The 14,904-nt window shown below is 41.5% G+C and overlaps 1 protein-coding gene across 3 annotated transcripts; it reads right to left on the bottom strand.

The window, feature by feature from the left end:
* Positions 1-702: 702 nt before the first annotated feature.
* Positions 703-12,910, bottom strand: mybl1 (v-myb avian myeloblastosis viral oncogene homolog-like 1). Of its 3 annotated transcripts, none has more exons than XM_037079667.1 (16): positions 12,452-12,910; positions 9,776-9,875; positions 9,525-9,596; positions 9,181-9,273; positions 8,258-8,478; positions 7,972-8,167; positions 7,808-7,882; positions 7,426-7,536; positions 6,416-6,655; positions 5,935-6,327; positions 5,684-5,823; positions 5,329-5,443; positions 5,063-5,179; positions 4,837-4,941; positions 4,427-4,615; positions 703-4,303 (listed from the first exon to the last, which is right to left on the bottom strand). In XM_037079667.1, exons 1-16 carry the CDS (start codon positions 12,472-12,474, stop codon positions 4,178-4,180), a joined length of 2,316 nt encoding a protein of 771 aa, XP_036935562.1. In that variant the 5' UTR covers positions 12,475-12,910; the 3' UTR covers positions 703-4,177. The 3 variants fall into 3 exon arrangements, with proteins under 3 accessions (XP_036935562.1, XP_036935563.1, XP_036935564.1); XM_037079668.1 differs by having other exon boundaries at positions 5,935-6,309; XM_037079669.1 differs by lacking the exon at positions 7,426-7,536 and having other exon boundaries at positions 12,452-12,909.
* Positions 12,911-14,904: the final 1,994 nt, after the last annotated feature.

Genomic DNA, 14,904 nt, shown 5'->3' with positions numbered 1-14,904 from the left:
TCTTGTACAGGATCGAGAGCGAAGGGAGGACAGGTTGATTAAGTGGACATGGCGTGCATGTGGCGCCCGTGTGTTTACGTGCGCATTGTTTATGTGCGTGTGCACTGCTGCTCCTTCAGCATAAGGCAAGTCGTCACGTTCTTTTGCCTCCCTCCGTTTTGGGGGGCAATTGAGTGAATGGGCCTGTAAAACCAACAGCCCCAAGGACAAAAGAGCCTGGGGGCATTAAGTCATGGGTGAGTGGGCCCCTTTAGGGCCAGCAGCTGACCCTGTGGAGAGGCCTCTTGTTCTGGTGGAGGGGGCTCGTGTCCCTGGACCCCAGGCCAAGTTGACAGCATCCCAACATATACATACACGCATGACGGGGGGGGGGCGTTCAGCTTAAACCACTCTATCAGATGTAAACTCTCAACCCATAACAATTCACCTGCATGGCTGTCAACTCCACCTGGGAGTAAGATTAAAGATGGAGGATTTGGATTTTCATCCCTCCCCCCCACAAAAAAAAAAAAAAAAAAAAAAAAAAAGCGCTTTTCAATGAACCATTTTTTGGCAGGAGCTCAAGAGGTTGCCATGCCTGCTGTGAGCATGTCAGAAAAACTAAAGCATCACCAGAAATCTTTATTATGCGGGAAATACCATGTAACCTACACTAATTTGCACAGGAGCACTTGGCAGAGAGAGGGAGAACGCAGACACAGATGTCATGCAGCATGATGCATTTATTTTTTGCAAATTAAGTACACGGTTAAACAGACAGTTGGCAGGATTTCTATGGTACCTTGGTTATGATTTCAACTGAAAATGCTACAAAATATAGAGTGTTACGTCTGTGATTCACCTCGTCGATTAAAGCAAAATCCAGCATCTTGTGTATTGCTCATGCATAACTACAGTAGTATATAACAGCCGCTGCTACAATCCTGTAAATGTACTGAATTCCCTCAAAACCTATGATGTTACGTGGCCAAATGTTGTTAACGCGCAAACATATCAACAGGTGGAATGTACAAACACAAGTCAAGCCAACAAACAGAACGTATAACACAATTATATACAGATTAGACACATCTCAACCGCCAGACCTAAACACAAATGTGGACGTTAGGTTACTTTGTGTTTTAGAGGCGTGCACTCATGATCTTTCCACCTGATCTCCCTGACAAGATTCCCTTCTTATTCTCACTCAATTGCCTAATGCAGGATAATCCAGATTATAACTAACACTGGATCCACTAATGCCGATAATACGAGGAAGACCATTTATAGCTGTAGTGTTACTTCACCAGATTATAAAAAGTTTGGTGCGTGGATGGTTAAAAATGACACGTTAACGCTGAAGCACAGTGCAGTACATTTCGTCAAAATCACACCCAGATTTGCATAACTTGTGTCAAATAATGAGTGAGCAGGTAGAAGTTTAGGGTCTTGCTCAAAGGCATTTCAGCAGGATAGAAGGTTTTTCAGACACTGGCAGCTGCAGGGATTAAATTTGGATGTTGCTGAAATACTCTGGAGGCACCCGTCTGAAAAATATCTGAATGCAAGGCTGTAACATAGATACATTTCTGCAGCCGAACAGGAGAAAGAACATGTTGAAATCAAGCAGCGAGATCTTAATGTCAGCATTCATTACAACACGGGGAGACAACAGTAACACACACACACACACACACAAAATTAAAAAGGACAAGAGCTACATCATCAGAATGAACAAACATTTCAAATTAAATGATGAGTAAAAAAGTGCAATTTGTCTATGATTAGAGGTCGGAAATGGCGTCCTGCTACCTAAAAAAGAAAAATGTCCTATCTATATGTTACAAGGTCACAGATACAACTACACAATGATTATTTGCTAGATCTTGCCTGGTATGAAATTAACATTAAATTAGTGGCAGTGCATGTTCTACTAACTTGGAGTAATGGAACTGAATGGTAGCCCAATCCTGACTTTTTGAAAGAGAAAAGACGATAAAAATTCTTCAATAATTTCTATTAAATGTTTTTTTAAAAGAAATAAATAAATTAGTAGACATTAAATAAATAAAAACCTACAGCCTTCACATAAAACGTAAATCCTTCTCGACCAAATGCTTGTGGCAGAACACTGATGATATGAAAACTGGTCGGCATCAACCAAAGCAATGGTGACCATTCACTCTATCACAGATACCCCTTATCCACCAAACTAGCTCTGGTTCTTGAACCGGTTCTGTTCAGGACTGTTGGAGCCGTGGTGTGATGTGGCGAACCAGCCTGTGTTTTTTGCTGGCTTTGAGCTTTGTGTTCTTGTGTTAATGGTGCAATATGTAACAAGTTGCCCCCCTGTCAAAATAATAATTGGCAGCATATCACCAGAGTAACCACTCACAGCTGCTACTTGTCATCCAATAGCTGGTTAGCTCAGTTAAGCTTGTGCTATTTACACCACTAGCACTCAAGCTTTGACCGCTGGGTGGAGGTGGTTTTCAGAGCTAGGACGGGGGTGACTGAGCGAGGAAGGCTGGCAGAGAGCAGCGCCAGAATGTGCAGAGAAACGGTGGGTTCAGGTGGGGATAGCAGAGGTTTGAAGGGAGAGGTTTGGCATCAGTCAGCGCTCAACCTCAGGAGTCCTGAGCTATACTGTACAGGACAGGCCAGGGCTAGCTGGTTAGCATGCTAACTTCAGTAGATATCTCGGCAACAGAGTACAAAGGCGTCTTAACATCAGTGTTGTTATTTCTTCAAATTCTGTTGATGTTTGTTGAATTTTTTTTTTTTTACTAAAATTCTTACATATTGCACCTGTAAAGAAAACTGTTTTGTCTATTGTCCATAAGATTATCCTGGACTAACTTGTTATGATAAGTAGATGTAGAATACCATTAGTGCAAGATGGACATACTGGTCCATCCTCTCTTTTCCAACCTGTAGAGTGTCACATGCCCACTCATGTCGTTACTGGTTGCACTTCAGGTCAAGGAAAACCTGCTATTTTTTGGTTCCAGCTGAATTTTCAGTTTCCCAATCAGTTTAATTTTTTGGTCAAAATGCTCCAAACGCTTCAAAATTTGGTGCACTGAGCCAGAACAGAACCTGTTCCATGTTGGTGGAAAAGGGGTCAGAGGGAGCTGATTTAGAGCAAGTGAGGGTTTTTAGGCTGTTTTGTCAGCAAAGTTAAACTTCTTAAAAACTCATGGTGTCCGATTTTATATTAATATCTAAGCTTTAGAGCTGTCAGATAATAAATAAAACAAACAGAAATAAACATTAATGTACCCTTCCATTTTTTGAGGTTCTTACACATGAACATTGCAATGAAATACATTCAACCGATGTCTCGAAAGACACTATGGCCTTGGAAAGGAATCGTGTTGTTAAAAAAAAAAAAAGAAAAAAGATACCATCACAAGTGCTATCCAGTTTGCCCTTAAAAACACTTTGCTCCTTTCTCAGCAGCAAAATCAACTCAGTAGTGCAATACTGACAGCTTCTTATTTCCATCCTCAAAAAAATTCACATCACCGTGGAGACGCATTCAGCAACGTAACACTGCTGTCACACAAAAAACACAAAAATGCCTTTTCCCCTACAATGTTCAAAGGAATTGTTAAGATTATATTCTTTACTGTACGTGTATTTGCTAAAAACCCATGGTGTGATTTTTAAAAATACATGGGTGTCATTATAATGCAAGTACGCATTTTTCTTTCTGATAACAGCAATTGGGGGAGTTTAGAAAAACAAGCTGGAGGAGATACACAATGAGTAGCGTTACTTTATAAAAATGTCTTTCATGTCATTTAAACAATATATTAACAATATAAAACTCAGAAGCAGCCACTGCTAGTAATAAACACTATTCCTACACCCTACTGTATGTGCAGGATGTTTCAACATTACTGACTAGTGCAGAAAAAAGTTCTAGCGTTTCATATCTGTACAAGACTGTTTACGTTGCCAGGTTGTGTGTATTCGAGGAGGAAGGAGAAAACTACTACGACAGTGACCTAGAGTTGTGTTGAAAACAATACCAGCAGCCATGTCTTTTTGTGGGCGTCGTTGGCAGTGCATTTCTGCTTCAAAAGAAAAGTTAAATCATTTGTCTTCACTGGATTGTCTCTTACAGGATGCAGTGGAGGTTTCAGCTGTCGGACGGGTGTAGTAGTGTTGCCTGCGCAGCGAGGGGACGGCTTTAAAGCACAAGGGCCCTTGAGGTAGAGCCAGACGACGGGTAAGGGTTCAGGTACTGACGGGCCTGTTCTGTCATGATCAGCTGGTCCTCTGTCTTCCCATAAACCACTGCTTCCCACTCACTCACCTGCAGAGAAGGCAACCGGTCATTACCAATGGTTGCCAAAGAAGCTAACCTTTCATTATGCAAAATCGTTTTAGGGTATTTTGTGTCTTATTAGACTTGGTTTTAGTTAAATATAATATATACCTGCACAGAGGTGTGTTTTGGTGTTTTGTGGGAGGCAAGAAATTTCTTCATCCGGGGGCTGGTGAAGCGATGAGGATGAACGGGGACTAATGAGGGCTCCTGTCGGCCAGAGCTCAAAGAACGGCTACACTCCTGCTCAGGGTTTGGGCTGATCAGTGAAGAGTTTGTCAGTAGGCTTTCATCTGGAACCTGCGATATGAGCAAATAAATGGAAAATCTAAATTAACATGATGATCCTGAAAGTAGCATTGTAAGTGGTACCATTATTTCCATTTCCAAAGGCAAAATTCTTTTGTGTTTGTGAGTTGTGAGCCGTACTCTTGTTCATTTAGGTGGTTGTCACCAAGTATGTTTTCTCATCCAGCTAAAGAATCTGAACTACTGATTTTAAATTTAGCATCGTGACTTACTTGTGCATTGTTGAGCTGTTCTTGGAAGAGTTGGACATTTAGGCAGTCTTTCTCCCACGGGTCCAGCACAAGAGACTTGCGCACCTTTCTAGCAGGGCCATCAATCTGAAATCAAAAGGACAAATATACAAATAACAGTTAATTCTCTAGTTCGCTAGCCGTATAGCTTTGATTAAGTTCAGTACTATATTTCAATAAGGGGAGAAAGTGTGTGTGCTACACATACATTATGCTTCCACACTCTGTACTCTGGCTGGATGTCTGCTCTATTAAAGAAGTCTGCTCCAGTCTCCTGCTTTAGAACCTCTCGAATATCTTCCTCTAGAAATGCCAGTGGCTGTGGCTGAAAAACACAAACACACATATAAATACAGCCACAAGATCATGGAGCCATATACTGTACAAAATAGGGAAAAGTTCTCATGAACAAAAGTTGAACAAAAGAGTGAAAACACACAGCTTAACTGCACATCGGCACATTTTTCCTCTTACCTCCATCTTCAGTGGCCCATGCATTTTCTCCTGAGCAGCCAAAGCATTTTTGAAGGGGGTTGGTGTCCTCGGTGTCGGGATCATGACAGTTTTACGGAATTTGGGGGTCCGTGAACTAGAAAGTTGACAGAAATTATTATAAACCTTGTACTCTCTTGTACACTCTAAATTTAAGGTGAAACTACGAAAATACGGCCAATCTTAAAAGTGCTTCTTTCATCGTAAATTATGCTTTTACACGAAGGTTTGACTCATATACATTCACAAAAAAAGCCTAGGTTTCATTTTGGCGAGAGTTTCACTTTAAGATCGAAGACTCTTGTGGAACTTTTGCTGCTTTTATATACTTATTTACCCATCATTCTCTTTCTGGTGCTTAGGTGTGGTCTCTTTTTGGAGCGGCGTGTTGAGGAGACACCTTTGGCCACACACAGGAGTTGAGGTGAGGGCGGGGTTATCCAGATTCAGATGCTCCGCCCCTGATATGTTGGAGAACTGGGAAAACAGACAAAGCACATTAATTCATGACAAATCAAATCTATGAGGAAATAGCCAAGCTGAGGTGGGGATAAGGATGGGTGAAGAAGAAAAATAGATTTTATTTACTCGTGATGGTGTGAATGGCAGTGACTTTGTGGGCGTCTTCTTGGGAGAATTTGAGATATTTTCCAAGAAGGAGGAGCAGGTCCTGTCGCACAAAGGAGACGGTTCTCCCCGATCTCTTCTCCTCCTTCTCCCAGTGGAGGCTTGGGAGGGTTTTGATGAGTTGATAGGAGTCAGGGTGGTGACACAGCCCAGACCAAATGGAGCACAGTTCTTATCACGACCAGAGACAGTGGTCGGGGTGTTGACTGTGTAGCCCATTGAATTGTCAATTGTGCGCTCTTGCAGGAGGGTGGCGTAGCCCGCCTGGTTGTGCCTGGGCGGCGTTGCTGCGTCTGACAAGTCGAAACTGGCCATTTCACTCCATGCAACAGGGTCCTGCAGAGCAAAACACATCTACAGTAGATCTTTAATACATTCATGACTTTTAGTCGACAAAGTAAGACTGAGACTTGTTTTCTGCTGTGCTCCTTCTGTTACTCACTGAGTCAATGAGCTCCATGGTCTCTGCAAACTCCGGTATGGTCTGCAGGGTAGAGAGCACAGTGCTGGCCTCTGCAGCCAGGAACTTGCTGGGGGAGACAGGAAGCTGTGGTGGAGGCCCTTGGGGGATCTCAGGGCCCCTCCAGGACCTTGTCTCCGCCTGTTCCTCCAGGCTGCTGCTACTTGTGGTCAATGCGTCATCTGACACACTATCAGGCCAGGCTGAGTACTGCTCCAGGTTCTGAGGGGGCAGGATGAGAAGGATTAGATCACTGGCGCCAGCGGCAGATCTGATATAATGGTGTGAGATTGGTTTATGTTGAGTAAAATTATAATAGTTTCTAAATTTGCACCAGTCTTAAAAAGTGTAGAAAACACTGACCAATCTTCCACCATTAAAATATTCAGTATGAGGGATGACACATCACATGAATGGAATGAATCAAATGTGAAAGGGGGGGTCAGAACAGGACCAGGAGACAGAGGGGGGTGCTTGGTTCAAACTGCTGGCTGAGCGTGGGCATGGGGGGGTGAGGGCCGGTGGAGATGAAGGAGAAAGCTCATGTTTGGGACGATGGTAATGGGGGAGAAGGGCAGCTACCAAGCGCAGCTTCAGGCCAGTTTGAATGAGTAGCGAGATGGGGAAGGTGGTTACTATAGCAACACTACAGCAATTCAGGCACACATACATGTGCGCCATTCTCGTTTTCACACACATACACTGCAAAAAGTCATTAAGTATAAAGTCTTAAAATCTTCTTTTCCTTAAAGAAAGGAAATGTCTAGTGAGGAGATGGCTCTCAAGAATTTTCTTTTAACAAGTGGCTCAAGAAAATTCACAATATCCTCTCTTAACCTCATTATGATTTGATTTTAAGACTCAAAGTGGATTTAATAATACATTTAAGATTACAAATGACTGTTTTAAAACTTTTTACAGTGTACGTAAGCTACAAACACACGCAAGCTATGCTGACTATATGCAAACACACATTCAGAGTGTGTTCTTACACGTGGACCTCTGCACTGCACTTGTCGTTGGACTTCACTCTCTGCTGACATAAGCAGCAGCTCAAGCTCCTTAATTCTTTGCTCTCTGTCAGGATCATCCAGGCAGGATGGCTGAAATGAACAAACGTCAGGGAGGAGAGGTCGAGAAGGACAGGAAGGAAAGGAAGAAGTTAAGAAAAGCAGACAAAAAACAGATAACACATAAAATATATACCCCCTTTGATCTGTTTTCAAATGTTAGGTGAAAATAACAGGACATTCAAGTGTTTTGATTTGAAGTCCAGAGTTAGCAATCACAAGAATAACTAAAGAAAGTCCAGAAAATAAAGAATGTGACAAGTATTTCACCCACAAGCATGCAAAGAAATACACAAAGACTCACTGATATGAACCCCGAATTTTCAGGAAGACTGTCCATCAAATGCCCACTGTGCGGATCATAAGGATAGCCCCCCATCTAAAATATAGAGAATGCTATTTCAGTAAAAATAGACAGAGCAGAACTAAAACAAAGTATATCTTGTAGAGCTCAGAAGGGAAGTGGACCTGGTTCTGGCCAGCTATAGGCAGGGGACTGCCCTCACAGTGCTGCGGCTCTGTTGGAGGACATGGTCTGTGGTGGCGTCTTTTCACTCCAGCGTGAGAAGATGTGAAACTCTTGCAGCCATCTTGCAGGTACCCCTCATGCTCCACCTTCCTCCTCATGGTAGAGTTCCAGTGGTTCTTGATGGAGTTGTCCGTCCTGTCAGGGAGAAGATCAGTTTAGCGATTATCTGTTTCGTGACTCAAACTGGAAATGAAGACATGCAATGTGTGCACGAGACTGTATTACCTTCCAGGAAGAAGCTTGGAGATCTCTGCCCAGCGGTTGCCAAGCCGTTTGTGGGCCTCGTAGATGATTCGGTCCTCTTCCTGTGTCCATGAAGACTTCTTCACCTCTGGATTGAGGTGGTTGTGCCACCGTTCGCGGCACTGCTTTCCAATCCTCCCTTGGAGGTGCTTAGCGATCACGGACCAACGCTTGGGGCCATACTTGTGTACCAGGTCAATAACCTGCACAAACATTTAGTTTTAGTACAGTTTGTAAATCAGAATAATATAATCTGTGTTATATTTCATTTTATGGATGGAGAAGAGCCATAACTGGGTTCATTAAAACATGAAGAAACATCTTTTCATCTTTGTATTCATAGCCAGCTGCAGCACCAGTGTTTAGAAAGCTTTGACTGTAGCAGCAGCAGAGCTTGTTAGCCTGTTTCTGTCAAGGCTGAAAAATGCTGTGAGGTCATCGTTGGCAGCCCATGCTGTTATTGATAGGTCTATGTTTCTGTTGTGATGCCAAGATGTTGGAGGAATGAGACGCAATTCTTGACATTCCTGAAGAATTGTGATCCATTTAAGGAACACATTGTTCAGCTTACAGCTGAGGAAGATATTAGAGCTTTGCTTTACTGTACAAAGAAGGACTGGGCTGTGAACTAGTGACTTGGAAAGGGTTATTAGGGATGACGTAGTGGAGGATTAGCTTTGCAAAAAAAAAAAAAGAAAGAAAGAAAAAGAAGCTGAGGCTAAGAAAGTTTTGGCGGGAAGTAATCTTGCACATGTGCGCAGCCTTGTTAGTCTAAAGGTAAAGGATACATTGCATATTGTGGCATTTGTGTGCTCTCTACAGAGCGTCCGTCTGCATCCCCTATCATTTACCTATTTTATCCTCCCTCCTTCTATCCAGAACAGGAAACTCCCAGCTCCGCTTACCTTTTGATCCTCCTCTTTTGTCCAGGGGCCTTTCACCAGCTCCGGGTTGAGCACCTTCTGCCAGCGGTGCTGACACTGGCCATCTGTCCTCCCCTGTGATAGAGGCAAACAAAGCACAACACCTTATTACACCACACGACTACCTCGCAGTTACACCTACTCCTAATGGCTGTAACTATATCTGCCAACATCCTATTGAGAAACGATGTTAATTAATCTAAATAGTTTCAATGGTTATTAACCATTTGAATGGAAAGAAATGGAGTACTATGGCATAAAGAAGTCAGATGCAACTCTCAACTCTCTTATTATTACTCTGCAGACACATTCAGTTGCATACTTACTGGAAAGAAGTTAGCTATTAATTTCCAGGAGTCACTTCCGTGCTGCTCTACAAGTTTTTTCAGCTTTTCATCCTGAGAGAGTAAGGAGAAATAGAGCGACACAGAAAGTGAAAACACTAACCGTGATCAACTGAAACAATTTAAAAAAAAAAGATCATTATTACAATGTGAGTGGCAGACACTTAAACACAGTCTTATTTACAAGAAGATGAAAAAAGGCCAGACCTCACTTGTGCCTCTGATAAACGTACCTCATCTCGGGACCACTTTACTTTGCACAGGGTCTTTTTGTCTTTGCTCTTCTCTTTACTCTCTGGGTCTGTGGAGTGCAGCTCTTCATCCTCATCATTGCTATAAAAAAAAGCAGATTTTTTTTTCATTGGAGCAAAACTACAGCTGAACACCTTTTTTACAAAACTGGAATAGGGATATTAACCTGGTATTGCATGGAATTTGCTAATACAGACGATTAGTACCATAGATTTTATCAGCACTTTTCGAATAATCAGCAAAACTGCATCTGGATTAGTCATAAAAATATATGCAAATGCAACATATACTTGTTCTGCTCTTGTAAAGGATATCCTGTCACTGCTCAAGCAGTCAAGGTTAAGCCAAAAGAAGCTTAATCATTACACAGGCTACAGAAAGTCAAGCTGTTCCTTTCTGTTGTGAATGCACAAATATCATGGGAAAAGATGTGAGAGGATCACTCTAACCAGCAAGTTACCAATTAAGATCACTAGTTGTAGATCAGAACTACTTTTCTTGTGTCAAAAGCCAAAGCGAGCAAGACAGGGAAAATAAGCAAGACACATTCAATCAGTCTTGAACTGATTCAAGAACTTAAACAACACTGTAGCACTGAAATTAATAATCAGGGAACACACAGGGCCACCGGTTTTTGACCGACCTTGTCAAAATAAAAAGGAGAAAACTAAACAACTTGTACTCATAGTGCGTACAAGAAGACAAAATTCCTCTCTACTGAAACAAGAAGTTGGCAGGCAGCACTGTACTTCTGAGTTCCTATAAAACTTGCTGCTGGCCGGGCAACACTTTCTTAGTGGTAGTGGAGAGGAGTGCAATAAATCCATTCCGAAGAGCTGTTACTACACAGCACGATCACAAGTGAAAACACTATCCACATACATAAGAAGAAAACATAGCTTTCGTGGAGTTCTTGTATCAGACTGTGTATGAAAGGTCTTCCTCTGTGTGGAAACTTGAACATGGCAATTGAATTTTGGTGGCCTGATTCCCTCACCAAGGCAAAGAGAAGTGGGGAAGAGAGTGTGGACCTATGACTGAAGAGGAAGGAGGGGAGGAAGGGGGGCTAGAGGAGAGGGGCAATCCAACATCAACAGGCTCTTTCACCTACAGAGGTGTGTGTGTCGATGAGATGGAGGAGGCGTTGCGCTGGGGTGTGGTCAGTCAGGGGGAATGGCAAAACACTAACGGTCCAGTTGTTCAAAAAGTTTCAAAAACAGGCAAACTTACATAACCTCATGCCTTTTTGTTTGACACATTATCAACTCAGTTATTAGTTTTGGAACAATAAGAATATAATATTAAAATTTGCTTGACAAGTTGTCAGAGGAATAATTTTAGCATCAGCTGGAAGTCTCAACAGTACTAAAATAAACTGACACCACTGTACCAAACATTCCTTGAGAGAGTTTGCTGTATTAATAATATCTAGTCAGTCATAAACAGTTAATGTAATATTGTAAAATACAGGTCAAACTATCAGCTGTTCTAATTGTGATCTCTCTCCAGATGTGAACACCAGTATGTGGTGGGGATAATTGTTTGATTTGTTGAGTTTTGTTTTTCAATGAAATGTGGACTCTGAAATAACAGGAAAAAGTGAGAAAAACTAAATGACTAATGACTAATTTCCCATAGCCCAATGTCACATCTTCAAATAGCTTGTTATATCCACCCAACAAACCCATCCTGAGATTTATTTCACTTTGAGATTGAAAATGTCATATTTGGTGAGCTGGAGCTAATGTTATTCAAGTTTGTTTGATAAATGGACAAAAACAAACAAATCAGTTTATACATTAGACGTCACTTAGTTGCAATTGAATGTTCATGTACATTGGTCACCATAACATATAATACATCATAACTTATTCACAAAACTACACAGCTGTTCGTTTTGTACTCATGTAATTTGTCAGAGGTTTCGAAATACAAACAAGGGTTTTGGGATCGCAAGGGGGTTTTCCCTCTGTCATTTTGTCAACTTGGACACTGTTCCAAAAGGACAAGATGATAAAACTTTTAAGGTAAAAGCACAGATAACATTTTATCTGATGTAGCTCACCCGTGTTTTGTTCTTGTTGTTTTCAGAGAAAAGAATCTGACCACTATACATTTATTGCAACTAATCTACCTGGCTTGTCTTTTTCTGTCTAGTAACGTGCTTCCAAGTTTGCTGCTGGTGACTATGGGCGTCCCGCCTCTCCTGCACAGCAACATGATCAGGCAGTCTATTCTGTATTGCTCCAACAATATTTAGAAAAACAGTCTCGACAACATGTCTCTGGATTTAAAGACTCTAATTTTCAACTTGAAGTGTCGTGCATATTTTACTCTATCCCTACTTACTGTCAGGCTGCTGGGAGAGGTACGTTATGAACCATCAATCATCATGTACTAGTTATTGATCCTCTTGGTTAAATAAGACTAATGTTATCTGTCGCACATCTCACAAGTCGACCTGGCTCCAGTGCGACCACGTAGGCGCACGTGTAGCGTACATATGCTGTCAAAAACGAAACTTAATGCATCGTAAATGCCCACACTGTATTATCAGGACGCGGATACCAACCCATCCTAACTTATTCGTAATAATTAAGAAGCAGATAGCACACTGGATAATGAAACAGCACTGTATTATTATTGCTAACACCCACCTGCGTGGCTTCACGTTGTCCATGACAGTCCGTAGGATGATTGAACCTTTTCAACGACGAACCTGTGTTTTGGCAGCTTTGTAAAATTCCACATTAAACGATGTTTATCCATAGAAATCGCTGTCAGTCATCGCTCGTTTCCTCTCTGGGACGCAGCTGCATCTAGCTAGCAGTTTTCGGCTAGCCGGTGAGCTAACTTAATGGACTGTCCATAACATTACGCTCTCTCTGCTGAAGCCTCACTCACTGTCGATAACATCTTTCCAGAGAAATGCGTCACTGTGTCATCTTCTGTCACTTGTCTCCAAAAAGGGAATATAGCAGCATAAAAAAAGCCGATATTAAGCAGAAGAGACCAACACGTTACTCCCGTTACTCGCTGTCCGGGCTGTTTCTATCATAACTCTGTACTTCTATTTGGCGTTATGATTTTTGTCCAGCCCGCCGATTCTCGCGCCCAGCCCTCTGCGCAGGCGGCCTCGCCCCTGATTGGTCAGAAATGGGGCTGTGGATAGAGGAGTCGGTACTCGAACCTGATTGGGCAAAAATGAGGAGAGGCTCGCGTGCGATTAGTTAAAAGTGGGCGAGGGTTTGGTTTCATTGGTTTAAATTTTGAGGAGGCGGGTCTTATGTTAGACGACTGTACTGTCACCTTTTGCAGCAGAATGGATCTTTTCATTAGGACAGTGGTGGCTCAAACTGGGCTGCAGGGACTCTCGGAGGCCCTTGAGGGGGGTTCAGGGGGTTCCCAGACACACAATCTCTCAAGAGGCAAGCGCATTGAATTCAATGTTCAATTGTACCCTAACCTTTAGTGGTTAGATGCTATTTTGTGTTGGTATTCTCAGAAGCTTATCAACTAAACAGAGTATCGTATCCACCAGATGCTGCTCAAATATGTAAGAGTACATTGTCCATTGATTACACCGATTTATGCAGTTGTTTCAAAGGCTAGTGCCTTTGAATTGACACTTCTTGTTGTGGTGCCTTGTAAGAGATGTAAATTACTGTAATGATTCACATAATAATTGTATCATAACTGAGCAGATTAAGATTCATGCAAAACGTATACGGAATATGAATGACATAATCTTTCCTTTCGCTTTGACAGTCGTCTTGCGTGTCCACAGTGCATTCTGCTGCTCCTTTAGATGGTGTTTTGCTGACACCTTGTGGGCAAAAGTGTGGCCTTGTTTCATTCATATAAAGCCAAAAAATAAATAATGCATTCTAAAAAAAAAATCTTTCCCTGAAAATGTCTTTGGTTCACATGCTATCTTCAAATTTCTGTAGATGTTATTCCTTTTAATTTATCACAACACATCTGGTTATTTTTTCACAGCACACTGTCAGCTCGAAGCTGGTAGGTTAACTCAGGACACAGCAGCCTTTTTTCTATGGGATAGTGGTGCATTGCGTTTATATGGATTTTGACTCGGCTGATACAAGACCAAGTTATAGATTACATATATGGTACGTTACTCGAAATCATTAAGTATCTCATAATTCCTCAATATTATTTCAAACTTGTCACTCGTAAATTCATTATTGATATAGGTCGTATGATGACTGTATCATAATTTGGACGTAGTCATAATATTGCCTTTACCATTCACAGTTTTTGATCTGTTCATTTGACTTCCTTGCAGTAAAATGGATGTGGACTTTTTGGGGGGGGGATTGTTTTGATAATAGGCATGTCCTGCCTTTCTACCTGTAGGTGACACTGTTTAACTGTTTCACTCCTCAATTTGTTGTCATTCCTGAGTTTAAAAGAAGCTGTGTGAAGCGAACCTCAACGCGACCGGAAATCTGTCATTTCATTTTAACTGTGCTTATGAAATAAAAGCACGAATTCTGCTCATCCAAAACAAATAATGATAATGGACTGTAATCACACACAAAAAAACATTGTCTAGTATTGTAACGTGTTTTTTTTTTGTTATAGTTCATCATATAACTGCTAGTACAAACCACACAACTAAATTGATTTGATTTGTTAAGACTTCCATTGTGTTTAGCTGACCTTAGCTAAAGATCAGCTATTTTTTATTTTGCAGAGATCAGAGGGAAATTAATTCCTTAAGGGTAGTGGTGTTAGTGGTGTGTGTGTGTGTGTGTGTGTGTGTGTGTGTGTGTGTGTGTGTGTGTGTGTGTTAAAAGTCATTTTTTTCCCTGAAATGTAGAGGTATGAATAGCATGAAAACTTAATTAAACAGATAGATAGATAGATAGATAGATAGATAGATAGATAGATAGATAGATAGATAGATAGATAGATAGAAAAAAGAAAACAAACAGTAAGAATGAAAGTTTTAAAACAACAAGTCAAAAACAAAATGAAAACAGAAAGATACATGAACTAACAACAGACTCAAGTAACATCCCATCATATGGTTTCCTCCAACGTGTGCTCTGGTTTTATTTTGAAATGCAGTACCAGAAGCAGACTC

Source organism: Acanthopagrus latus, chromosome 19, assembly GCF_904848185.1.
Source record: "Acanthopagrus latus isolate v.2019 chromosome 19, fAcaLat1.1, whole genome shotgun sequence".
NCBI lineage: Eukaryota > Metazoa > Chordata > Actinopteri > Spariformes > Sparidae > Acanthopagrus > Acanthopagrus latus.
This window is presented reverse-complemented; position numbering and strand designations above follow the sequence as displayed.